The sequence below is a fragment of the Pecten maximus genome, chromosome 10 (genome assembly GCF_902652985.1).
Source record: "Pecten maximus chromosome 10, xPecMax1.1, whole genome shotgun sequence".
Taxonomy (NCBI): domain Eukaryota; kingdom Metazoa; phylum Mollusca; class Bivalvia; order Pectinida; family Pectinidae; genus Pecten; species Pecten maximus.
The window spans coordinates 5,907,926-5,934,904 of record NC_047024.1 but is presented as its reverse complement, the minus strand read 5'-3'; the positions used below and the strand labels follow the sequence as shown (position 1 = coordinate 5,934,904).

At 33.9% G+C, this 26,979-nt stretch overlaps 2 protein-coding genes across 4 annotated transcripts in view; one reads left to right on the top strand and one right to left on the bottom strand.

Moving 5' to 3' along the window:
• Positions 1-354: 354 nt before the first annotated feature.
• LOC117336014 (adapter molecule Crk-like) lies at positions 355-24,009 on the bottom strand. 3 transcript variants are annotated; one of them, XR_004534521.1, is made up of 9 exons: positions 23,861-24,009; positions 21,596-21,718; positions 17,006-17,159; positions 14,542-14,586; positions 13,830-13,958; positions 12,550-12,732; positions 7,283-7,360; positions 4,491-6,089; positions 355-4,443 (listed from the first exon to the last, which is right to left on the bottom strand). XR_004534521.1 is itself a non-coding variant. In XM_033896340.1 (8 exons), the coding sequence occupies exons 1-8, from the start codon at positions 23,890-23,892 to the stop codon at positions 5,961-5,963; spliced, it is 873 nt and encodes a 290-aa protein (XP_033752231.1). In that variant the 5' UTR covers positions 23,893-24,009; the 3' UTR covers positions 355-5,960. The 3 variants fall into 3 exon arrangements, 2 of the variants coding, with proteins under 2 accessions (XP_033752231.1, XP_033752232.1); XM_033896340.1 differs by having other exon boundaries at positions 355-6,089; XM_033896341.1 differs by having other exon boundaries at positions 355-6,089; positions 12,628-12,732.
• Positions 24,010-24,190: 181 nt separating this feature from the next.
• Positions 24,191-26,979, top strand: part of LOC117336903 (nuclear pore membrane glycoprotein 210-like) — a 40,901-nt gene continuing 38,112 nt past the window's right edge. Inside the window, exons 1-3 of the mRNA XM_033897663.1 lie at positions 24,191-24,411; positions 26,344-26,480; positions 26,677-26,808. Coding sequence (XP_033753554.1) covers positions 24,212-24,411; positions 26,344-26,480; positions 26,677-26,808 — 469 coding nt within the window. The 5' untranslated portion in view covers positions 24,191-24,211. The remainder of the gene's footprint in view (positions 24,412-26,343; positions 26,481-26,676; positions 26,809-26,979) is intronic.

Genomic DNA, 26,979 nt, shown 5'->3' with positions numbered 1-26,979 from the left:
AGAGGTTATGAAGAAGAAGTCTATTGTTGACAGACGAACAACGGACACTGGGCGCCACAGCAAGGACCAGGTTAGCTAAAAAAATATGTCTATTGTGATTCAAGACAGGAAACTGACAGTAATAACATAACCATCCAAAGGAAGAGCTTTACATCCCTCACATCTGTTTCGAAATCATCATGAACAATGGAATTCACCTCTCTCTCTCTCTCTCTCTCTCTCTCTCTCTCTCTCTCTCTCAAATACCAACAATAAGACAACCTGAGAACTATTGTAATTTCATTTACCCACCTTATATCTGTAGAAATTTGTTAGAACCTGATGTTGAATGCAATAAAACAACAAAACCACTGGTGTTGTCTATATCATTTTTACTGCAAATCTGTAAGATTTATCAAATTCACATATACATTTTCCTACAATGTGTTTATACAAAACATGCTCTGTATTTTATGGTGATGTTTAAAGTATACCCAATGACATCAGAAACAATATACACGACCAATGGCTGTGTATTGTATCCTTGTCTATATACCATACAATACATTTGTACATATCATATTTTCTCTAACCCCTACATGCAGTCAGTCAGTCGACTCATATTTTCACTTATATAAACTTGTTATGAAAAGAAACAATGGTAGTTTATTGTAAATACAGGTACTGATTTTATGCGACACACTTAGTTTATTTAAAGACTGGTTTCATGCAATACAAAACGACTTTCTCTGAAAATGTGCAGCAAGAAACAGCTGGCTTTTATCTTTTTGTACAAGCAGAGAGTATTGTTTAATTTTCTTAAAAAAAAAAACAAAAACAAAAACACAGTCTCTGGTTCAAGTGTCATCCTCTATTTTTCATTTTTCCATATGTATTAAGAAAGAAGTAAAAAAGTTGTTAAATCAAGTAGAAATTTAAGGTTTTTTTAAAGTTGAAAAGTTCAAAAAAAACCAAAAAACTTCAAAACAAATTTTGCTAAAATTAGCCGAAGTTTCGAGTCTAAAAAATGTGAAGCTGTAAACAGTCATTTTTTGTCTTTATACCGAAACATGAAAGACCATGTGATAATGATGTCTTTGTATACGAAGAACTACATACTGCTATGTTGAAGGGCAGTAAGCATGTTGGTGAACCTATTATGTACATGTGATATCAAAGATACAAGCAAATATACTAGGCAGAAACTCTTGATTTACATTTTACAATTAATTTGTATCAAAAACATCATACATTCTTCTATTGACAATTTGTGTTTTACATAAGATTTGTTAATTTGTTTAGTGTTTACAACCCATTACTACAGTATCAATTCAAGTTTAGGCACCAATTAAATCAAACCTACATAAAAAATTCTGAACCTAGCTTCCCAAGATCACTAATTCATTAAACCTGGTCATTAATCATGATTTTAACCTTCCAGGGTTAAAAACTTCACTTTTAACCCCCGAGTTATAAACTTCACGTTCAACCCCCAGGGTTATAAACTTACAACCTCCCAGGGTTACATACTTCACTTTAAACCTCCCAGGGTAACAAACTTCACTTTAAACCTCCAAGTGTAACAAACTTCACTTTAAACTTTCAAGTGTAACAAACTTCACTTTAAACCTCCAAGTGTAACAAACTTCACTTTTAACCCCCAGGGAAACAAACTTCACCTTTAACCCCCAGGGTTACAAACTTCACTTTAAACCTCTCAGGGTAACAAACTTCACTTTTAAACCCCAGGGTAACAAACTTCACTTTTAACCCCCAGGGTTACAAACTTCACTTTTCATCTCCCAGAGTTACCAATTCACTTCTAACCTTCCAGGGTTTCAAAGTTAACTTTTAACCCCCAGGGTTACAAACAACTTCATCAAACTTTTACACTTACTCATAAGTTCATTGAAGAAACTATATTCAATAATAAATACATTTGATTGATGAAATAAAGAACTTTTAAATAACAAAAAATAAAAACATAACAGTGCTTGATTAGTGCCTAAGAAACCACTTAAATAGCTGTGTATTGACAAAGACTTGAATATTTTATGATTGCTGTTAGGGAGAATCATTAATACATTAAAAGCCACATCCATATTATATCTTTATATTAGTATGGAACTAAGCTGCTCTTTTTAAGGTAGTGTTTGCAAACACTTTCCTGCTATGTACAGGCTTTCCTGTGTTTTTTCCCTGTTAAGATAGCAAGTCCCAACACTTTTCTACTATATACAGGCCTTCACATGTTATTTTTCTGTTGCTATGTACAGGCCTTCCGGTGTTATTTTTCTGTTAAGATGGCGTGTCCCAACACTTTTCTGCTATGTACAGGCCTTCACGTGTTATTTTTCTGTTAAGATGGCGTGTCCCAACACTTTTCTACTATATACAGGCCTTCCCGTGTTATTTTTCTGTTAGCCCAATAAATCCAATTCTCTTCTATATTCATAAATACAATAGGTTGCAGGCGTATTTGGGAAATATTTTCTTAGTACATTTTCACAATACTCTTTGCTTTTAGTAAATGAGGAGCAAGTCTAAGTAAGAAAATAAGAACTTGCCTTTGTTAGAGTAAAGAGCACTGGATCACTCTAACCTATACCAAACTTGTATGTATGGTAACAGTCCACTCTGGGTATACAACCTTGTTGGTTCTAGTCCATATATCTCAATTCAATCACATCACTTTACCACTGCCTGGACCTTTCCCTTAATATTGCAAAAGCAATATCAGAACAAGAGAAGCAATCACATGACACAAATATCAAATCTCAAAAATGTTTTTCTTATACCTCGACATGGAATCTGAAGCTCATTTATAAAGAATATTTCACTTCCTCCTGAAATTTTGTCTAGAGTTAGTGCTTTACCAGAAATGGAATATCACACTTGAGTAAGTTTGAACTTTTAGAAAATTGGATACAACATATTAGTATAAATGTCACATTAAATAAAATCTTGTGCAAAACGAAAACTAGTAATGCAATGAATGAGAAATGTGTGGCATACAGCACCGTAGATTCAAACTCATGGTTCAAACACTACATAATTTTTAACATGATATACAATGCACTACATGTGTATATGGAATCTCAATAAATATGTATCTATAATCAGATAAATCAATCTCATGATATATTCAATTACATCTCTACTGTATCATAGGTGAATATTTAGCCTGTAAAAACCCAGGGTCCATTACATCAACTTGATGTTAGGTGTGCTATCACTGCAGGACAATAACGTTATATTAACTGAACTGCAATATATATGAGTGGGCTTGTTACAAGACATAGGGCTTATTGTTGTATAAATACAGAATAAATACAGAACTGTTGATCTGTAATATAGACTCGAAGACCAGCTACAACTCGGCCACAGACTTTTGTACACTGGGTATGATTCCAGCTGGGGCGCACTACTGTATATACACTACTATTGTGTTATAGTACCATGTCCTTATAGGAGGATAATGATACTAAGATATACCAACATTTATTTGACTAGCCATCAAGTATACTAAAGATAGACCCAATTTCCCCAACAGTATCCATCCCTATTGATATATTAATTTTCATCAAAATATGAATTGACACTTAATTTCCAATTCCATTTAAAATCACCATAATAATTCTCATGGAAACTCTGTTTTACGTCAATTTCAAGGTGCATTATAATGATGTTTTGTATACATGTACATGATTTCAAAGGATTTTCCCACACATTTTAAGATTCAGATATAGATCTCGCAGAATCCCGGGTATGTCCGATATCCTAGTAACTTCACCTGATAAAAACATATCCTGATTTGCACTACCGTTCTGTAAACTACACTCTGCTACGTCTTGGTGTAGTTTAATTGCAGCGCAGATCAAGATATGAATTTAATCAGATTGCCATGTACCTCTGGATCTAGGCATAATCCCGAAGTATGTCTTATAACCCAGTCACTTGGGTGCCAGGAAATATACTGGTATGTCAGATATGAAACCCTTTAACTCTGGCACTGAGGAAATCTAGGTGTGATAATAACCCAGTAAAAAGGCCTTAGTGTCGTAAAGTAATATAGGCATGCCATATAACCCTGTAACTCTGCCTCAGGAAGCAGTAAGGCCTCTTAATTAAGGTTATAAAATCGGAGACCATAATGACTATGTTTTACGTCTGAACCTATATTACTGTGTTATGTGGAGAAACTGTATTATAGTTAACAACACCGGCTTACTATAGGTATCTGTTAGAAAACAGACACTAACAATATCAATGATAGTGGGTATATAATGATTGTAAGGAACTCCCTGCTCTCTCACACACATTCTTCTGTTACTCAGGTACACAGCTTTTTTATATACAATTTTGTATTTCATAAAATATCTACAATTGATTTCTATATGTACATGAATGAAATAAAACATGTACTACATATGGAGTTAATCTAGAAATACATACTCCCAATACCTGTCGTCACTACACCAAGGACAGGTATTAACAGATACTCCCAATACCTGTCCTCACTACACCAAGGACAGGTATTAACAGATACTCCCAATACCTGTCCTCACTACACCATGGACAGGTATTAACAGATACTCCCAATACCTGTCCTCACTACACCAAGGACAGGTGTTAACAGATACTCCCAATACCTGTCCTCACTACACCAAGGACAGGTATTAACAGATACTCCCAATACCTGTCCTCACTACACCAAGGACAGGTATTAACAGATACTCCCAATACCTGTCCTCACTACACCAAGGACAGGTATTAACAGATACTCCCAATACCTGTCCTCACTACACCAAGGACAGGTATCAACAGATACTCCCAATACCTGTCCTCACTACACCAAGGACAGGTATTAACAGATACTCCCAATACCTGTCCTCACTACACCACGGACAGGTATCAACATTCTTATTCTATTATATTATGTATTAGGATAAAATGTGCACGTCATTAATTTCAGCTTTACAGAAAAGTTAAATTGAGAAAAATCACTTTGACAAATTAGAAATAGTTTAAACATCAGACAGTCTATGAAAATGTTTCGTCTTTTGAATTGTAACATGCTTCAATATGATGTGCACGTAACAAGTTGAAGATCATAACAACATGTGTTTAATCTTCCAACCTGAAAGTTTGGGGCAAAAATCTGCATTGTAATTAGAAACCTTGATAAATCTACATGCGAGTCCCAAGCCCTTTACACATTGAATTTAACATTGTGGGACTCATTGCTTTTAGTAATACAGCTGGAAAGAACACCTGCAAGTAAACTGTGAATTGATCACTGTAAAAATAACAATTCCTCTGGCTTAAGTTTTCTCTAAAGCTTTAAACAAATATAAATAAATCATTGAAACTCATACAAATTAATTTCATATCATTGAAAAGAAGTCTATCTCTACATTCTTTTGTAAAATTCTGTACACTGGGACAAATTCACTGCTGTCACTAAGAGATTTTGTTGTGGATGCCAATGTTAATTCATTTTAGTAGGATTTATCACTACTGAAATTGATAAATAAAAACAATTTGTATTTCAATGGGCGACAACATCCCGTAATACAGTCGATATTTTTTGTATTTAATCAATATTCCTGTATACAATATTAATTATTTTGCATTTTCAGTGGGTGACAATATCCCAGTATACAATATTAATTGAAGTCAGACTAATCCATATCACCATTTTCCTATTTCTTGAATAAACATAATATTATGATTTTAATTGTCAACTCTCTTTGTCCTAGCTTCCGATCTTGTGACAACGATCTGTGGAAGCCGCAGAATACAATGATCTCCACCAAATGAGTTTTCTGTCTTGCCTTTTAAGGATCTCCCAAACCGTCAGACCAGAGAGACAAAGTCACTCATTGGTCTAATTTTGGCATTTTATTAAAACTGGTCACATGGTGTGTAAGGTAACGCAGACTGTACAGTATAAAACCCTATGATCAGGTTGTTGACAGCTACGTCCCAGTTCCGTCCTGGTCAATAAACTTAACATGAGTGAATGGAAAAATTCCTTTCCTTCCTTGAATCTCTCCTTCCCATTGCCCATTTTTGTTCATTTTAGTCACTGTCACAATTTCACCTTTCTGAAAAACAAATATAGTGAAAGAATTAATTCAGCACTTGTATCATAAGAACTACAGTCAAACCTTGTAATCTCGTAGTCATTGGGCCTGGGGTGATGAAGAAACTTTTGACATATCCCGAGTACATTGGGGGTTATGGAGTATGTATATTTGTTATAGCATTTTTATTTTGAGTTATGCAGGATCTTCATGAAAGAGTTATTAGAAATCAAGATAACACATCTTAACTGTAATTTTTTGCCATACATCATTTTCTAACTTTCTACATTAGGATTTAGCATCTAAAAAGTGACCTTATCCTGAAGTTTTGGACAAGAGATAAATGTATGTAGGTTATCCAAGAGGGGTCTGGCGCCAACAATTAAATTATCTTTATTGGTTCTTTGTTATCTTTATTGGTTCTTTGTAAGAATAACGTTTTCTCTACTTTTCCATTCTTTCTCTTTTTCCTCTTCATCATTTAATAACAAGCTAGGATAATCTACAAATACAATCTGTGAAAGATCTAAGAACTTTCTGAATAACATCAACACATGAAGTTTGAGAAATACATTTCCAGTACTTCTCCAGAAATAGTGATAAGAAACTTCAACAGCAAGTAAGAGTTTTGAGTTCAGAAATAAGTTACCAGGGCAATCTTATTATATATAGAACTAGAAAATATCTAAGACATGATGGCCACACTCCTATGCAAAGAACACGGAACCAAATTTGTTGAGGGATCTTTAGGTATGACACTGATTTCAAAACAGGACAGGACACTTTGTGGCCCATTCAGTAAGGGTCAAATATGACCTTTAACCCTTTAGCCTTGACCAATGACCATCAAGTACGACCAAGTATAGCACTTTATGTCATGATAATATAACTAAATTTGTTCAGGGTTTTCAAGATATATTAGGATTCAGAACAGGACAGGGCTGGATGTAACAGACAGACATGGGTTACACTACATATACACCCCCCTCATAAACACATGGGTATACAAATAACAGGAAATTCACACAAATTTCAGGTAAACCTGATTCTAATTATTTGATCTGTTATTCAATCCATGAAAACAGACATGTACACCCAAACATTGAGATACAACTTACTAAAACAGGTCCTATTGTATAATCTTATGATTGAGGAAAATCTCCAGATAAAGGCCATCAAATATATGTACTTACGCTGAACAAAGAGAAACTCACCTCTAATTTCAATTGTGTCTTGTCATAAAGGTTTGGTATCCGTGGTTGTATTACTATTGCCATTGCTGGCAATTTCACCTGCAAAAGAAATCACACATGTACTAAATTTTCCATGAAAATTTTAATCTGCAAATACACTACAGCAACCTCTGCCAGAAAAATGCACATGGTCATAATTGACTGTTTTTGTCCTTTGATTAGGATAATCTATATTGTTTTCATGTTATAGGGAGTTTCTTAAGATAATTACAATAAAGCTAACTGGAGTTATTATGGGGAAATTTGTATTGATAATTACGATAGTTTATATAAAGCTAGTGTACATTTGAAGGTGTTTTTTGTGATAATTACAGTATTAAGGGAGTATTAAGAGAAAATTAAGAGAAGTAGTAGATTGTTGTCGATACCATGCCAATATATGTACCCATATTGTTTATAATTAAGAGCTCCAACATCTAAGATTCAATGACATAAAATGCATATGTTATAGCTACAATATACAAATGATTGAACGAGTGCCCTAAACACCTTCAGAACTACCGTTATGACCATCTTAACCATAAGAGTGATGTCAATTTGCCAAAAGTATTTGGTCACAAGATATTTTAAGCATATCATTTATCTCTACAAATTTGCCATAAATTTTCAAGACTTTGCTTTTCAATAGAATTTATTGAAATTTCAGATACATGTAGAGAACTATTTGCTCCTTCTAATAATTTGGAATTTCAGTAACAGTATTAAATAAGAAAAATTAAATCAGAAAATGTCACACTACGTAAAAAAAAAATCAGGTTCAAGAGCTCACGATTGTCTCGTTGTGTGTGGAAAAACAAGAAAATCCATTGAAAAATGAAGAAAAAATCATTATAAATTTGTCTGATTGAATAAAATACAGTGGACTGTACATGTCTAAACCGTACTCTGTCTAATCTGTATCTTTGTCTAAACCAGATCAATAATTTGGACATAGTACTAGTATGACTGAGATAAGATATCTTATTACCCAGTGTTGTTGTGGTGCTATTTTTTAGAAATATTATAACAAAAGTATTAGAGAACTTAATTTGGCATTATAAAGCTAAGGTTAGTAGCTTTATCATTATGATGATATTTTTACTGATGATTATGGTATTAACTAGTATTATCATGAGGCAGTTTCTATAAAAAAAAAAAAAAATGAGACAGTGTCTAGTGTCATTAAAAAAAATTGGTCATATAATTCACAAGACACTTTAATGTTACGGCCAATTAATTCTCAACATTACATTCAATGAATAAATCTAATTTAGTTATAATTGTGTTTTAAGTTTTAATCATATCTTGACACTTCCTGTAACGGATATAAAACAAGGCCTAATTTATAAGGAAGTAAGTCTACTATCCCTTGATATAAACATTGAGGAAGTAATTCAACAGGGGGTTTCAATACTATCTCACACTTATAGGACAATTTCCTTTAATTCTTTACACAGTGTTTGAATGTGTCAAATTTGAAGTATTCATGCTGTCAGGTTCATTTGTACACTTACAAGGCTTTTCTAAATCATTTCATACAAATCTGTATTGATTTGTGTTAATTATACAACTTTGTCTGATAATTTCTATTTCCTGGACAAATTCTTCCTGCTAATAAAAACTAGATAATGTGACAAAATGCGTATGTCCTCACTACCACCATGACGGAAATATGTCTAACTGTAAAATTCACAACTTGGCCGTGAACACAGCATCAAAATGTGTGGATAGAAATGTGTAGATATCTGGAGTAACATTTTCTGAAATTAACTGCATATCACCAACAACGTTATACCTGAAAAGGATTTGTAATGACCATCCTAACATCTATTGATTCACTTTGAAACAGACTTATTACATTACAATGTGATGGACAAATCAATGGATAGGACTAATATACTTTATGCCCTAAACCATTTCATGGCTGAGGATTAATATACTTTATGCCCTAAACCATTTCCTGACTGAGGATTAATATACTTTATGCCCTAAACCATTTCCTGACTGAGGATTAATATAATTTATGCCCTAAATCCTTTCCTGACTGAGAATTAATATACTTTATGCCCTAACCCCTTTCCTGACTGAGCACAAAATACACAAAAACAAACAAAATACATTGTTCTGAATAACAAAATTCAAATTAAACTCAATATCATGCTTCATTTATCATTTCATGCATAGTATCGTAATTATTTCATACACCTTCTCAGACTGACCATATGTCTATCTGTCTATTACAAGCGTAGTTTTTATACAGCAGCAGCTATATAGCGATGGGACAAGCACTAGCAGGAAGACAGGAAGTACATGCAGAAATAAGAATGACTGTGTGGGTGATTATGATTGATAGTGTAGGACACACAATGTGATACTGGATGGTGGGAGAGCCAACAATTCAAGTATCAGATGATATATGTTGTATATGATGGTTAATACCATACCAGGTAGTCACATTATTATTAACAACAATATACTACCTGAACACTCTTACCTCAAATACACTAGTATCAGATGATATATGTTGTATATGATGGTTAATACCATACCAGGTAGTCACATCAGTATTAACAACAAGATATTACCTGAACACTCTTACCTCAAATACACTAGTGAGAAGTTCATGAATGAAACAAATAACTATTTTTCAGATACTATGTAGATGAAGAATAAAAGACTTGAAATCAAAGCCAGGATTGATGTGAGGATGTGGGTTAAGTAAAGTGTACACAGTAACTACACAGACCTAGCTAGCACTGTCAAGAAACCCTAAAATCTTAAATAAGCCATCAACTTTTTACAAAGAGATAGAACTGGACCAGGTAGTTTTATACGACACAAACAAAATCTATGATCACATGTCAGTCATGTGAATTATCACATGTCAGTCATTGAATTATACTGAGAGATCTGGACCAGGTAGTTTTATACGACACAAACAAAATCTATGATCACATGTCAGTCATGTGAATTATCACATGTCAGTCATGTGAATTATCACATGTCAGTCATGTGAATTATACTGAGAGATCTGGACCAGGTTGTTTTATACGACACAAACAAAATCTATGATCACATGTCTGTCATGTGAATTATACCGAGGCCTTGTCTACATCAGTCTTTACTCAAAAATTCAATATTTGACGTTTTGTTTAATGGAACAGTAACTCATACTTTTCAAAATATGTGGCCTGAATTTAAAACACATTAAAAAAATAAATTGGTCTCAAAAGTGATCATGAAATCCTTAGAAAAATAACATACAATACATATACGGCACAAATTATTTTCCAACATTAAAGGGTATGTTGCAAAATATAAAACGACACAAAACACATTACTATGCAGTATAATGTTTACAGTATTTGACCTTGAAACATACTGCACATTTAAATAACCATGGTAATCCAGTAAGTTATAGTTGGAAAATAGCCCAGATTCCTCTGAAGTGTACTAATAACAAATAGATTAATGTAGGATTCTGAATACTGTCCTAGAATTCACGTGGAACTCACACTTTCTTTCTTCATTCTGATATATGCATGTAATGAGGTCAAATACTGCAGACGAAAAATTCAGAAACAAAACAAATATCAAAATGCATACACATGAAATATATGATAGAAGAAGAAAAAATATATGATAGATGAAGGAGTTGTAGAGAAAGGATGAAGTATCACAGAGGAAAATGTAGATGAAAATAGATGAAGATAAAGACTACAGAAAGATCAGAGAACAATTACAGAATAGGTACAGAATAGGAACAGAATAGGTACCTACAGAATAGGAACAGAACAGGTACAGAACAGGTACACAATAGGTACAAAATGGGTACAGAATAGGTACAGAATAGGAACAGAATAGGAACAGAATAGGTACAGAATAGGTACAGAGTAGGTACAGAATAGGAACAGAATAGGTACCTACAGAATAGGTACAGAATAGGTACAGAATAGGAACAGAATAGGTACACAATAGGTTCAGAATGGGTACAGAATAGGTACAGAATAGGTACAGAATAGGTACAGAATAGGTACAGAATGGGAACAGAATAGGTACCTACAGAATAGGTACACAATAGGTACAGAATAGGTACACAATAGGTACAGAATAGGTACAGAATAGGAAGAGAATAGGTACAGGATAGGTACCTACAGAATAGGTACAGAATAGGTACCTACAGAATAGGAACAGAATAGGTACACAATAGGTACCTAAAGAATAGGTACACAATAGGAACAGAATAGGTACAGAATTGGTACACAATAGGTACCTAAAGAATAGGTACACAATAGGTACAGAATAGGTACACAATAAGTACCTACAGAATAGGAACAGAATAGGTACAGAATGGGTACACAATAGGTACCTACAGAATAGGTACACAATAGGTACATAATGGGTACAGAATAGGAACAGAATAGGTACCTACAGAATAGGTACACAATAGGTTTAGTACACAATAGGTACCTACAGAATAGGAACAGAATAGGTACGGAATAGGTACAGAATAGGTACACACTAGGTACCTACAGAATAGGTAAAGAATAGGTACAGAATAGGTACAGAATGGGAACAGAATAGGTACACAATAGGTACCTACAGAATAGGTACACAATAGGTACAGAATAGGTACACAATAGGTACAGAATAGGTACACAATAGGTACCTACAGAATAGGTACACAATAGGTACACAATAGGTACAGAATGGGTACAGAATAGGTACAGAATGGGTACAGAATAGGTACCTACACAATAGGTACACAATAGGTACAGAATGGGTACCTACAGAATAGGTACACAATAGGTACCTACAGAATAGGTACAGAATAGGTACCTACAGAATAGGTACAGAATAGGTACCTAAAGAATAGGTACAAAAAAGGAACAGAATAGGTAAAATAGGAACAGAATAGGTACCTAAAGAATAGGTACACAATAGGTACAGAATGGGTACCTAAAGAATAGGTACAGAACAGGTACAGAATGGGTACCTAAAGAATAGGTACACAATAGGTACAGAATGGGTACCTAAAGAATAAGTACTTAAAGAATAGGTACAGAATAGGAACCTAAAGAATAGGTACAGAATAGGTACAGAATAGAGAGAAACAATTACAGAATAGGTACCTACAGAATAGGTACTTACAGAATAGGTACAGAATAAGGAATTGGAAGCAAAGGTTAAGTATCAGAATCATAGTAGTAGAAACGATTATGATGAAAATGGCGATGAGAATGTCTTACAGGCGGCGGAGCAGGAGTGGTGGGGGGAGGACTGCCAGGCGGAGGACCATGCACGTTGCCCATATTGTTCTGGCCTACCTGAATTGGCTGGTTAACTTGGTTGGCCGGGGACATATAGCCCTGAGTGTGGGATGGCTCAGGGCCATTCAGGTCTAGTAAGTGTTCACTCATTTCTCCGTCAAACTGTTGTGATGAAAAACAAAGCTATATGTTATGATAGATATAAAAATGACTAAACTCAAATAGCAGATAACTTAGAGTAGCTTAAACAGAGAATACAAACATGCATACAAAATTAAAATCATAAAAGAAAAAAAAACGAGCATAAAATGTGAACAAATTATAGATTTGTATCGAGACCATTAAAAATCACAAGGAAATTAACACGAGGTTTTCTGGAAGGGTAATTGCCTTCTGCTTTATAGATGACAACTGTACCAAAGGGCTGTATGTATAATACACGTGTGCTTTAGTAAATACATGATTTAATATTATATTTACTAGAATCATGTGGAATATTGAATGTAGTCACAAGATACATTAGCCGTTTACTAGAATCATGTGGTATATTGAATACATTCACAAGATACATTAGAGTTTACTAGAATCATGTGGAATATTGAATAGATTCACAAGATACATTAGAGGTTTACTAGAATCATGTGGAATATTGAATAGATTCACACAATAGATTAGAGGTTTACTAGAATCATGTAGTATATTCAATAGATTCACAAGATACATTAGAGGTTTACTAGAATCATGTGGTATCTTGAATAGATTCGCAAGATACATTACTATGGGATCATGTGGTATATTGAATACTTACATGTGTGGTATATTGAATACTTACATGTGTGGTATATTGAATACTTACATGTGTGGTATATTGAATACACTTGCATGATAGATTTGAAGTTTAGTAGAATCATGTGGTATATTGAATACACTCACATGACAGATTTGAGGTGTAGTAGAATCATGTGGTCTATTGAATACATTCACAAGATACATTACTATGGGATCATGTGGTATATTGAATACTTACATGTGTGGTATATTGAATACACTCACATGACAGATTGGAGGTGTAGTAGAATCATGTGGTCTATTGAATACATTCACAAGATAGATAAGAGGTTTCACTTTTATGTGTTATGACTTCATGTTTACACTCACTAAACAGGATAAAGAGACTTCAGTTTTGTAATACAGGGTATAATGTTTAAGGATTTCACACAATGGTATAGGGCCAAGGCTCCATTCATGCATAGACTTACTTTCACAACATAAGGTACAGGTATCTGTCCCACACGATTATGACTGTTTCGACACGTCCACCAATCTTTCTCGTCTTTTGATATAACTTCTAATACCTCGCCTTTCCTAAATGGCAAATCTTCTGGATCCTGAAAAATAACATATATTCATGTACATACAATGTACATACATATTACAGCACATTTAAATCAAAATACTGCATGCTAGGAAATATTTGTGGATGACCTCTTTGAATTTAGTGGTTTCGAGCTATATTAGATAGTTTTCAAGTCAAAATGTCATGGTAATAAACTGCCTATAATAATCAGTAGTTTTACACATCAAGCTAATTTTGTTACTGTGTGGTTCCTTTTAAACATATTGTGAAAATTAATATTTCATATCATACATAAAATAACACTACAAAAAAACTCTGAAATCTTCCAAAATCTTTCCAAAATCTTCCAAAATCTTCCAGAACTAATTTTTATCCTTGTTATGACCAAGATACAATGCATTTTCATACCAAAATGATACCAGTATTTAACTAGTGCATTAGTGCCTGCAGCTTAAATGATAAGGTATGGTCCATGTTTCGAAGCCTGATACACTGTCAGAATTATGTGAAATAAATACTGTAACATTTCTATGACTAATGACCAGAAGACGAAACACTTAAACTAATTCTTATCAAACATAATGTTCCTGATATTTAATGCTACAAAAACTTACATTTCCTCCAAAATCAAACTTTGTGATCACCTTCAGTCTTGTTGCCTGCAAATCAGAAAGTAATGTGAGTTACATACAAGGAAAAGTTTATACACTGAAGTCAGTTTAAGTGTCACCAGACTTAAATGTAAATTCACAAGTATTTAACTGTCTTTGCATGTAGTCTATTTGACCTTGCAATGACTTGTAACACAAACTTATCAACAGGGAAGATTTTTTTTTATAATAGTCTAATATAGGGAAATAAGTGTTCTCAACAAGAGGCCCAATGAGCCTGTATTGCTCACCTGGTATATAAACTTCTTTGATAATCCCCTGCCTTTCAGCTAATTTAAAGAAATTTGTTAAATGCTATAAACACATTTGACCCCGTGAGAAAGTGTCAGAGGCATTTCATTTGCTAACTTTGTCCAGCATCACAGTCACTCCAGGAACTTATCCACCAAACATCTTCATTCCAGGCCTTTCAGTTATCAGAAGAAGTCATTTGAGTGTTTTAACCAAATATGACCTTGACTATGGATGAAGGTAATTTATTACTGTACCATCATGACTTTGGGTAAAGTGCGAGCGAGTGACCTTAGGTAAGGTGAGGTGCGAGTCATGAGTCAATGACCCTATGTGAGATGTAATTGAGATCATGACTTTGAGTGAGGTGTGAGTCAATGACCCTATGTGAGGTGTAATTGGGGTCATGACTTTGAGTGAGGTGTGAGTCAATGACCCTATGTGAAGTGTAATTGAGGTCATGACTTTGAGTGAGGTGTGAGTCAATGACCCTATGTGAGGTGTAATTGAGGTCATGACTTTGAGTGAGGTGTGAGTCAATGACCCTACGTGAGGTGTAATTGTGATCATGACTTTGAGGTGTGAGTCAATGACCCTATGTGAGGTGTAATTGAGGTCATGACTTTGAGTGAGGTGTGAGTCAATGACCCTATGTGAGGTGTAATTGAGGTCATGACTTTGAGTGAGGTGTGAGTCAATGACACTATGTGAAGTGTAATTGAGGTCATGACTTTGAGTGAGGTGTGAGTCAATGACCCTATGAGAGGTGTAATTGTGATCATGACTTTATGTGAGGTGTGAGTCAATGACCCTATGTGAGGCGTAATTGAGGTCATGACTTTGAGTGAGGTGTGAGTCAATGACCCTATGTGAAGTGTAATTGAGGTCATGACTTTGAGTGAGGTGTGAGTCAATGACCCTATGTGAGGTGTAATTGTGATCATGACTTTGAGTGAGGTGTGAGTTAGTGACCCTATGTGAAGTTTAATTGTGATCATGACTTTGAGTGAGGTGTGAGTCAATGACCCTATGTGAGGTGTGAGTCAGTGACACTATGTGAGGTGTAATTGTGATCATGACTTTGAGTGAGGTGTGAGTCAATGACCCTATGTGAAGTGTAATTGTGATCATGACTTTGAGGTGTGAGTCAATGACCCTATGTGAGGTGTAATTGAGATCATGACTTTGAGTGAGGTGTGAGTCAATGACTCTATGTGAGGTGTAATTGTGATCATGACTTTGAGTGAGGTGTGAGTCAATGACCCTATGTGAGGTGTAATTGAGGTCATGACTTTGAGTGAGGTGTGAGTCAATGACCCTATGTGAAGTGTAATTAAGATCATGACTTTGAGTGAGGTGTGAGTTAGTGACCCTATGTGAGGTGTAATTGAGATCATGACTTTGAGTGAGGTGTGAGTCAATGACCCTATGTGAGGTGTAATTGAGATCATGACTTTGAGTGAGGTGTGAGTCAATGACCCTATGTGAGGTGTAATTGTGATCATGACTTTGAGTGAGGTGTGAGTCAATGACCCTATGTGAAGTGTAATTGAGGTCATGACTTTGAGTGAGGTGTGAGTCAATGACCCTATGTGAGGTGTAATTGAGGTCATGACTTTGAGTGAGGTGTGAGTCAATGACCCTATGTGAGGTGTAATTGAGGACATGACTTTGAGTGAGGTGTGAGTCAATGACCCTATGTGAGGTGTAATTGAGGTCATGACTTTGAGTGAGGTGTGAGTCAATGACCCTATGTGAGGTGTAATTGAGATCATGACTTTGAGTGAGGTGTGAGTCAATGACCCTATGTGAGGTGTAATTGAGATCATGACTTTGAGTGAGGTGTGAGTCAATGACCCTATGTGAGGTGTAATTGAGGTCATGACTTTGAGTGAGGTGTGAGTCAATGACCCTATGTGAGATGTAATTGTGATCATGACTTTGAGTGAGGTGTGAGTCAATGACCCTATGTGAGGTGTAATTGAGGTCATGACTTTGAGTGAGGTGTGAGTCAATGACCCTATGTGAAGTGTAATTGAGATCATGACTTTGAGTGAGGTGCGAGTCAATGACCCTATGTGAGGTGTTGAGACAGTGACTTTGGTGAGTTATGAGTCATGATCAGTGAGTTTGGAGAGGTGTGAGTTGGCGACCTTGGGTATAGAAAGTTACTTACTGGTTTGATGAGAGACGTCGTGTCCAGATAATGTGTTTTATAAAAGCTGAGAAGGTTTGGGATGTCGGGAAACTCCTGGTCTCCTATACGGAATCTTGTTGTATTGCCCACAGCTATTTTATTTATTATGTAATGACTTACTTTATTATCTTCCCTGCAAAGAAACAAAAGTCCATACAATTTTTATACCACAAGCTTATGTTAAGGTCAATTACATTATATATAATTATAAACTGGTTGAAAATTACTGAATAATCAAAAATGAACTTAAGGCTTAACAAAATTTTGAAATTTCATCACAGTGTATACACGAAACTTGATTGAGGATGATTACATGTAACAGGATATATATATCAGATACCAGATGGGGAAGATTACAAGTAACTAGATATATCATATACCGTAGGTGTACATTAAATTTAAGAAGCAATTTTGATAACATATATAATGTTAAAGCTGAGGAAATATTGACTTAAAGTTAATTCATTTATAATTATTGAATTATAAATGTAATTCGTATAAAAGAGAACAAAACCAATGAAAAAATGGTTACAACATACAGGTATGTGGAGCCTTTACTATGGTTACAACATACAGGTATGTGGAGCCTTTACTACGGTTACAACATACAGGTATGTGGAGCCTTTAATTACTACGGTTACAACATACAGGTATATGGAGCCTTTACTACGGTTACAACATACAGGTATGTGGAGCCTTTACTATGGTTACAACATACAGGTATGTGGAGCCTTTAATTACTACGGTTACAACATACAGGTATGTGGAGCCTTTACTACGGTTACAACATACAGGTATGTGGAGCCTTTACTATGGTTACAACATACAGGTATGTGGAGCCTTTACTATGGTTACAACATACAGGTATGTGGAGCCTTTACTAGTGAACAATTTTATGGAAGTCATCATAAAACAAACACACTAATAAATTGTCTAGAGTCTTTTTTTTGTGAATTTTATATTTGTAACATATACGGTACAGGAAGCTACCCCCAACCTCGATCTGCCAGTGTAATAGATAAGACTGAGTACAGCTTGATTCCAGAGCAGAGATAATAAGCTCTAACTTCAGCAGTTTATTTTTATCTCTGGAATGCTTGTTTATCACTCACCAAAATAAATCCTTCCTTTTTCACAATAAAACTTTAGAAGGGTGATAAAACCAATAAAACACTAAATATGGTGATTGTGTATCTGTGAATAGGATTCCTGTACATGTCATCAGCTAGCTTATATAGCATATTGTATAACATGATATTGAACAGGATTCGTGTATATGTCATCAGGTAGCATATTGTATTACAAATACAATATTGAGCAGGATTCGTGTACATGTCATCAGGTATACATATTGTATTACAAATACAATATTGAGCAGGATTCGTGTATATGTCATCAGGTAGCATATTGTATTACAAATACAATATTGAGCAGGATTCGTGTACATGTCATCAGGTATACATATTGTATTACAAATACAATATTGAACAGGATTCGTGTACATGTCATCAGCTATAGCATATTGTATTACAATATTGAGCAGGATTTCTGTACATGTCATCAGGTAGCTAATATAGCATATTTTATAACATGATATTGATCAGGATTTCTGTACATGTCAAGATCATCAGCTAGCATAAAGTATATATTATAATATTGAACAGAATATTCCTGTAAATGTAATCATCAGCTAGTATATATATATTGCATTACAATATTATCATATTTATACAGAAAATCAGTAAGGCATACATGTACATGAACACATTACATATCTATACATAGTGGGGAGGGGGTGTTACATTTTAGCCAGGTGTACTGGGGAAATCACTTTAATCAGACTGTTTTGGCTGTAAACCTAGGCAAAATTTATCCCTGATATACACAATGGTGCCATACACAACATCTGAATCTAATGCAATTTAACTTTTAACTATTGTTTTATTTATTTATCTTTTTATTTCTGAAATCAAGGATATGACGGATATTATATATGGGCCTTCAATTTCCCTCATTTTGATGAATTCCATATGGGTGCTCTGGTATATAATATACGTCAACATCAGAATCCTCAGATTTTGAAGATGTTTCTACACTGTAGTAGCTGGTACCTGGTAGCTTGTTAAATCCACACCAATCAGAGAATTGTATATCAAATCTTTCCTGAAACCATACCAGCTGCAGGGGGTCAACAAAATTAAATACATGTATATATACTCTGACTTAAAGTAATGGATGGGCTTTTAATGAACTATAATAGATAAAGGTGGACTTACTGTATACATGCTTTTTACCATATTAACCAATGTATGTGTTTTATTGTTGGATAGAGTTCTCCAAACTAGAGATCCCACTGGCCCAGAGGGATCTTGTGTGTCAGCATATATGTACACCTGGGCCAAAAGGTGATTAGCTTAATCACTTGATTAGTGAAAATTTCATTTCTCATTTGTTGAAAAACCTGTGAGTATATTGTCTTGAAATTATGCAAGTTTGAAGAGAACTATGAATTACAGAATTTCATAAAGTTTTGTCAAGAAAGTTCTGCCAGAAATTATCATATTAGGATTTGAAAAATGTTGTGAAAATGTGATTAGCCTAATCACCCTTTGAACAACTGGGCCCTGGTATCCTTGACTTTGTTATATTAGTTCTAATGAGTACATGTTTGTATATTTGATTTTGTTTCTGCTATAATTTGTTCTTTTCTCCAAACTATCAACAGATATCTCCAGTAATTTTTGAAGTCATTTTCAGGTGTGTCTAGACGACGTTTTCAAAATTTTGATGACTTGCAACAATATCACAGTATTTAAATAAATAGGACGGATAGAACTTACACAAAAATCTGAATGTGTCTAATTATAAACTCTTCTAGGAAAAAGAAGCTGCAGAATGTCCTGGACTTAAATTGAGTCCTAAGAAGCTCTGAGAATATAATCAACTTCATCAAGCATGTGGTAACTTCTGTTTTGAAATGTTCATTTCAAAATGAGGTTCCTTTGATGTACAAATTTTTGAGTACTTTTAAAACAAAGAGTGAAAAAGCTAAATTTTCCAGTCAATGTATGGTAATCAATTTTATCAATAAGAAAATGAAATTTGAAAAATATTACTGAAAACCAAAAATGCAGTAATGACTTTCAAATATCATAATCCAAGAATGAAGACTTTCAATGAGTGTAGAAAATAAACATCTACAACAATACTAAATGATCAAGGGAACCTACCCAGGAGATCTGAAAACATCTATCAAGTACATGTACTTTTGTGTAATAGCAGAAAAAAAATCTCAAAACCAAAGTGGATGTCTGGTCACTCGAGATCTAGTGGCCATTTTGTTTCTTCCCCTCAGTCTATAAATCTCTAAATTAAACAGGCAAAGCAAGGAACCAAACTATGGCTACCTACAATTACTGTGAAAGTCAATCTGAAATTTCTTTCAGCAACTACAAACTTCAGGTGTCGATTTGCAAAATATCCTTCAAAATGCAAAATATCCTTCAAAAATGTATTTTGTTCATAAATATCAATACTGAACTATGCAAATTTTTGGACCAAAGCCGTAATTGAACCTGCATAGATACCTTGTACAGTCAGGGATCAATCTAGGGATTTTTTACTACCGTTTATGGGTAGTTTCCCCTCTGGATTTTGTTCCATTTTCCCCCTCAGACTTCTGTTAAATTCACTGAAATATTGTATTTTCCCTCATTTTTATGGCAATAATATTCCCAAATACTCAAGATTTGCTTTCCTAATTAACCATTTGCTGTTTTTACTTGGAAAATGTGCTTTTAAAGCAAAAAACTGAAACTTTGTGATGTTTAAATTTCCCCTTTTTCAGAACTGATTTCCCCTTATAGTCCAAAAAGGGTAGTTTACCCTAAATTCTAGATTAATCCCTGACAGTGTACATGAAATTTGTGAAAGATTTATATGTGTATGACCTCCAGTACTTCCTGAGAACGAATGAGAAAGCCAATATATTGCAATATGATTTTAAGTATTGCAATATATTGCAGCAAATTTTTTTAACTATTTCAAGGATTTTAACAGCAGAATTTAGAATTTTTTACTGATAGTTTTCTATTTAAACCTTAATTCAACTTGCTGGATGTGTTATAAATCCTGTGTGTATGTACAAGATCAAAATAAGGCAGTTTCTGATACATCACTGGATTAAATCATGCAATTGTTTCTCTTATGTTCATGTTTCAGTCATTTGTTCTACGAAATTCATTCAAAATTACTGAAATCACAATATCCCTTCAAATATTGCAATATGAAAATTGATTGCGATACTCATACAATTTAATATAATGTCTGAATTTTAATTTTTATATACTGCTATATCACAGTAAAATTGCCTTCTCAAAGTGCTCCACAAATTGGTATATGTACTTTAAAAAACATTTTTAAGCTAAATGAATACGCATTGACCGACATATATCAAAGCTGCTTTGCACTTTCAATCCAAAAGTTTTGTCAGTGAGATAACATTAATGCCAAAATCAGTCCAGGTTAGGAAAATTTCCAAATTCAAGAGATATTTTGCTTCTAACTTACTTTACACATAGCACAAAGTCGCCTTTTATAGATTGGCTATCTCTAACTAGGAACTCTCCTGATGATTGTGTTGGCTGTAGTATCTCGTTTGCTTCCTCTCGATTTAGTGGACCAAAATACCAACTGAAACAAAAAAGACAAGAGCTGATAAAATATTTGAACAATATATTTTTTATACCGAATTTTTTTTTTTATTTTTAAAGACATTTTCAATCCATAAATAGTAATTATACATAATTATAAGAACCACACACAAATACACATCTAGCTAGATCTACACACTACTAGTTACAGATAAATATAGATACATAATTACATAACTACAGGATGCACATGGACACTATAAATAGACACACAGGCAAATAGAGACACTGCCTGTAACCAATGGCATACATAATAAACAAAGTTAAAACTGAACCTATACAACAATAGATTCAGTGAGACTTTTCAGATGGGAGGTTTTAGAAATGAAATAGTTAACATTGAGAAGCTTCAGAAATGAAATACTGTTAACCTTGGAAAGCTTTAGAAATGAAATAATTAACCTTGGAAAGCTTTAGAAATGAAATAGTTAACCTTGAGAAGCATTAGAAATGAAATAGTTAACCATGGAAAGCTTTAGAAATGAAATAGTTAACCTTTCATTTATAAATGAGTTCAGAACTAGAGAGAAAACTCAGTTAATATCATATCAAGCCAATAAAATATTTCAATAGTGTTGGTCTCCTAGAATTTGTCCTGATGTATACATGTAAATATATTTCAGAAAATCAAATGCTATAATTAAAAGTTACACAGCAAGGGGAAAAACTCTCAAGAAAACAAATGTTAAGAGAAAAATTTAAACATTTTAGAGAGGTTAATAAACAAGAATTTACAAAATTTCATAATATGAGTTCATAATAACAAAAAGCTAATATATCTTTGAAATTTGAGGTTTTGTTTAAAATATATCTCCAGATATAAGAAGTTATCACAATAATGTACCGTAAATATTTGCGTAAAGTGCATTTTTTTTCAAACTTTGACATTGAAGTGAAAAATCCACTGCACACTATACGCAGGTACAAGCCTTTTCCGCTCAGATGCATGCATATTTATGGATGTCATGTTACTTTAATTCTAAGTTACAAATTTAAATCCATTTGCTATGAATCAGTAGGAACCATTCGCAAATGTATAAATGAACTATTTGTTCAAATGATTAGAGTACATTATCGTTTTGATAAATATAATTTTTCAGTTTTCAAAGTACATGTATCAGGTAGGTGAAAACCGCCAACTTGCGTATGGCATACAAACTTGCGCATTATATTATACGCCAGTTGGAGTATGGATTTGTTACTAAAAAAGCTAAAATCACTTTAACAGTAAATTTTACAATATATCTAATAGTACATTAATTCATGACAGGGTAAATAATATTTTACTATAAGATTTTACTGAAAGCATTGTCTACTTACAATCTTGATGCTACTTCACCGGAAGCATTGCATACAATTTTTGCATTTGTATGTTTCCTAATAATAGCGACTTTGATGACAATTTTTCAAAAGTTAAGTTTGAAGTGATTTTGGCTATTTTTAGTAACAAAGCTATACTGTACCTCAATAAGCGTACATTAGGCAAGTTTGCGTACATATCATACACAAGCTTAAAGTTGGTGGTTTTTCTCAACCTGATACATATATGTAGAATTCAGCAGAATACAAGATATTTTCTTGACTCTATCAATTAACTCTACATTTAAACGTCTGGTGTCATAACTAACCTGAGAAAATATTTTGAATATTTCATGATCGTGAGATAGGCCTTCTAAATGCATGACTGATAATTGAGTCAATATCGTATAACGTAATGCTCATTATGAAGCAAAATGCTATACATAATATTCATAAAAGGTAAACGTAAACTTAGTGTTAAAGTTTACATGATTGTATATGGTGTTAAACCAAGATGTATCATAAGTGCATAAAGTTTATTTAACCGCCAGACTGCAGACGGTGCAACTCGACCTATGTGTGTCATCAGTATGCACTGTCTAGGCTATAGCCAAACCCAATTATGCAACCGATTAGTAGAGGGACATTACAAGACAGAATATCATTTAAAAAGGGTACACGAGAAGCAATATTAAAAATCTTAGAAGTTTTATTCAAACATTTCAAATTGTGGAAAGTTGATTGAACTTCTGAATCATGACGTGCACCGTAACAGATAACAGGACGGATAAATAATGTTAAGTGTATAATTTGTAAACAATACCTATATTTATCATCCGGATCAAACTCTGCCATTGTGACAAAATGCCGATACTGTAAGATCAAACCATAAGTCGTACGTTGTTTACTTTTTACTCAATCCAGGAAGTTCAGAAAGTAACATCCACTTACAAATATGGCGGAACCGACTCATAATCTTCAACAAAAATGGATATATGATTTTAAGATATATAAGCAATGTTTGACATATGCACAGAAATAAATAAGTTTTTTAGGTTATAAGGAAGAAGTTTCCGAGACAAATTTGTTTATATAATTCCAAATAATTACAGATAATATAGTTTACATTTTGTTAGAGAGTATTGCTGTTAATGGCGGCGCCCATGTGCCGAAAATGGCGGCAATTTATAACAAATTTGTTATTGTAATTTTGACTTTGTTAACCGTGAATGGGATAATCTATTCTATACGAGGTGCACGTCTTAGTGATCCCAAGATATTGCTTCCATACTACAGTACTGTGGTTACAAATTTTACGCTGCACATCAATCTAACCAAGGAGGAATCGCACGTGCACGACAGTTGTTACACATGGTTTGTTTACTTGTTTCAAAATAGTTTTTGGATGCATTATATCATTACGTGTTGCATATCTGTTAGTTAAATTAATGCTTGAATGTCATGTAAATGTTATAACCTTGATTAGAGGCAAGATTTTACCATGGATGTTATGGTTTTATGGAAACTTCACTATCATTATCATACTAGATTCTATGCCAATGGCCCTGAGTTAGGACATTTCGGTACCAATTTCCTTGTCCATTCGCAACATAGTAGGCAGTAGGCCGCTGGTCGGTCGCTTTGATATCGGACGTTTTATGCTGACTGTTGCAAGTATCTGTCCTCTCACATTATTTTAAGTATACGTATCTTATATAGGGTATCGAAGTATTTCAGTATCTAGGCAAGACGTTTGGGCACATTATATCTAAAACGTAAGGTACGTAGCATAAGATTCTTTGACACTATTTTGTACCCTCTTTGGAGTACATTGACAGCTTTTGACCATTAAATATGAGTCGCCCAAGTAGTGTATTTCGTATACGGTAAGGATGATTCTTTCCCAACCGTCTGACACAATCCTGCATATATGGGTAATCCTGCATTTGAGCAAACGTTATTGCTTTGAGTAGTTAAAATAAGTTACTAAAATTCAGGATAATATGAAATAGAAACAAAGTTCTTTTATGCATTTAAAAAAAAGGTTTCATCTTTTAAGCATTATCTTTCTGCACATTACTTTGTATTAAAATGACAATTTATCTCCCTGACTTTTTTTTCTTCTTGATCTAATTATTATACTATAACAGTGAATAGCTAATCCAATGGGAGCAGTCTAGTACACAGATCATAGATGAGAATGAATTTACATGTGTTTTATATTAGACACATTATAATCAATGAATGAGATAAAGTTGGTGACTTCTATAAGAAAACAGACAACTGATCATGAATGATTCCCTTTTTTGTTTAAAATGTACAATGTTGCTTAAATTAATTATGGGACCATTTTAAAAATGTGATGCCTTTTTATATCAAAAATGCACAAAAGAACTTTTGTTTCTATTTCAAATTATCCTGCATTTGTTACTCAAAGCAATAACTGTTACTCTGATGCAGAGCTATACCCATATGAAGGGTTGTGCCTAACCTGTAAATGTAAGAGGAGCAGAAAAATGTCCAGCTAGACCTACACTAGCTACCCAGTCCAGTTCCGCCACAGTCTTCGACCCCCTAGACAGAAAAAAACACCCATTTTCAGGTATTCCCTTTTCAAGTATTTACCTCACTTGAAACAAGGTTTAGGAATGGAAAAATTCATGGCCAGACCTTGGTTTGAGCCTGCAGCTGGGACCCTCCATACACTAGCCAGATGCTCTACCAATTGATGATCATGAGCTACCTGGTCACTGATGATCAGCCCAGTCCAGTTCCACTACATAAATATGCATATTGTTACACCATTTTGTGTGACAAAAGTCTTATCAAAACTCTAATACTATAAACAATACATAGCTATCACCATAAAACATCTTAACATCTAAGAATTCTTATTATTAGGGCTATGTATAAACGAAAAGTTTTTTTCTTAAGACAACTACTTTACTAATTATACTAGAATACCGGTATGCAATTAAGTAGTCTGAAACAGCAGATTTTTTTTTTATTTGTGTACATATTATTTCAGATGTGTACATGTATATAAGTCTGTTGATAATTAAACCCATGTTTATTTTTATTGTTAATTAATATAAGTGATTTGATTTTGTTGATCCATAAAAGTGCTAAGGATAATTAGGCAGCAACTGTTACATATGCTGCATTGGACTCTTTAAGACAACTGAGGGCGGAACAAGCATTAGAAAATACTCAAAGATATATACATGTATTGTGAATAAATGAAGTACAGATTAGTTCCATAACAAAGAGGATCATTCAGATAATTGGTTTTTCTTTCTCATTAAGGCGATCAACACAACAAGAGGTGGCCACAGTTCAGCTTGTAAATAGTACAGATGGGGAGTGTGCATTCTCAGCAGTTATTTCAGCTGTGTCCAAATCTTCCCACAGGAAAACCTCCATTGTTTTGGCAGAGAACAAAGGTATTTCCAAAAGGATCAAGATATTGTTGAGATAATTGTTTAATGACAATATGACTAACCTTGAGTAGAAAATGTTACAACTCAAATTAAATGAAAGATTTTTTTTATAGTAATTCTATCTGTTACTCTTATATTCAATTAACAAAAACATGTCTTATTTATGTTTTGAAAGTCTGTTTATGAAATTATTTTGCAGTCACTCGTGAAGTACTGAGATGTATTGTGATTGTGGAATCTCTACATCGGTTTGAGATCCAGACCACCACTCGTCTACTGTATCTTGAAGATTCACCAGAGGAACTTACCATTCGGGGCTTTGATGAAGAGGGTGAGATTAGACATTAAAATGTTTGATTAGATATGGCGTATATATTACTCTGAATGTTCATTGTCATAGCCTGCTATTGTGTAATATATACTGTACACATTACAAGTAAGATGTTTACTGTAGTGAATGCTAAGATCCCTTTGACAATCCATACTGAAGTAATACTGATGT

Coding starts and splice junctions, on each gene's coding strand:
- LOC117336014 (XM_033896340.1), bottom strand. CDS start 23,892: ATGGCAGAGTTTGATCCGGATGATAAATATAG. Junction 17,160..21,595: donor GACTTTGTGCTATGTGTAAA/GTAAGTTAGAAG, acceptor GTTTCTTTGCAG/GGAAGATAATAAAGTAAGTC. Junction 13,959..14,541: donor AGTTTGATTTTGGAGGAAAT/GTAAGTTTTTGT, acceptor GTTATTTTTCAG/GATCCAGAAGATTTGCCATT.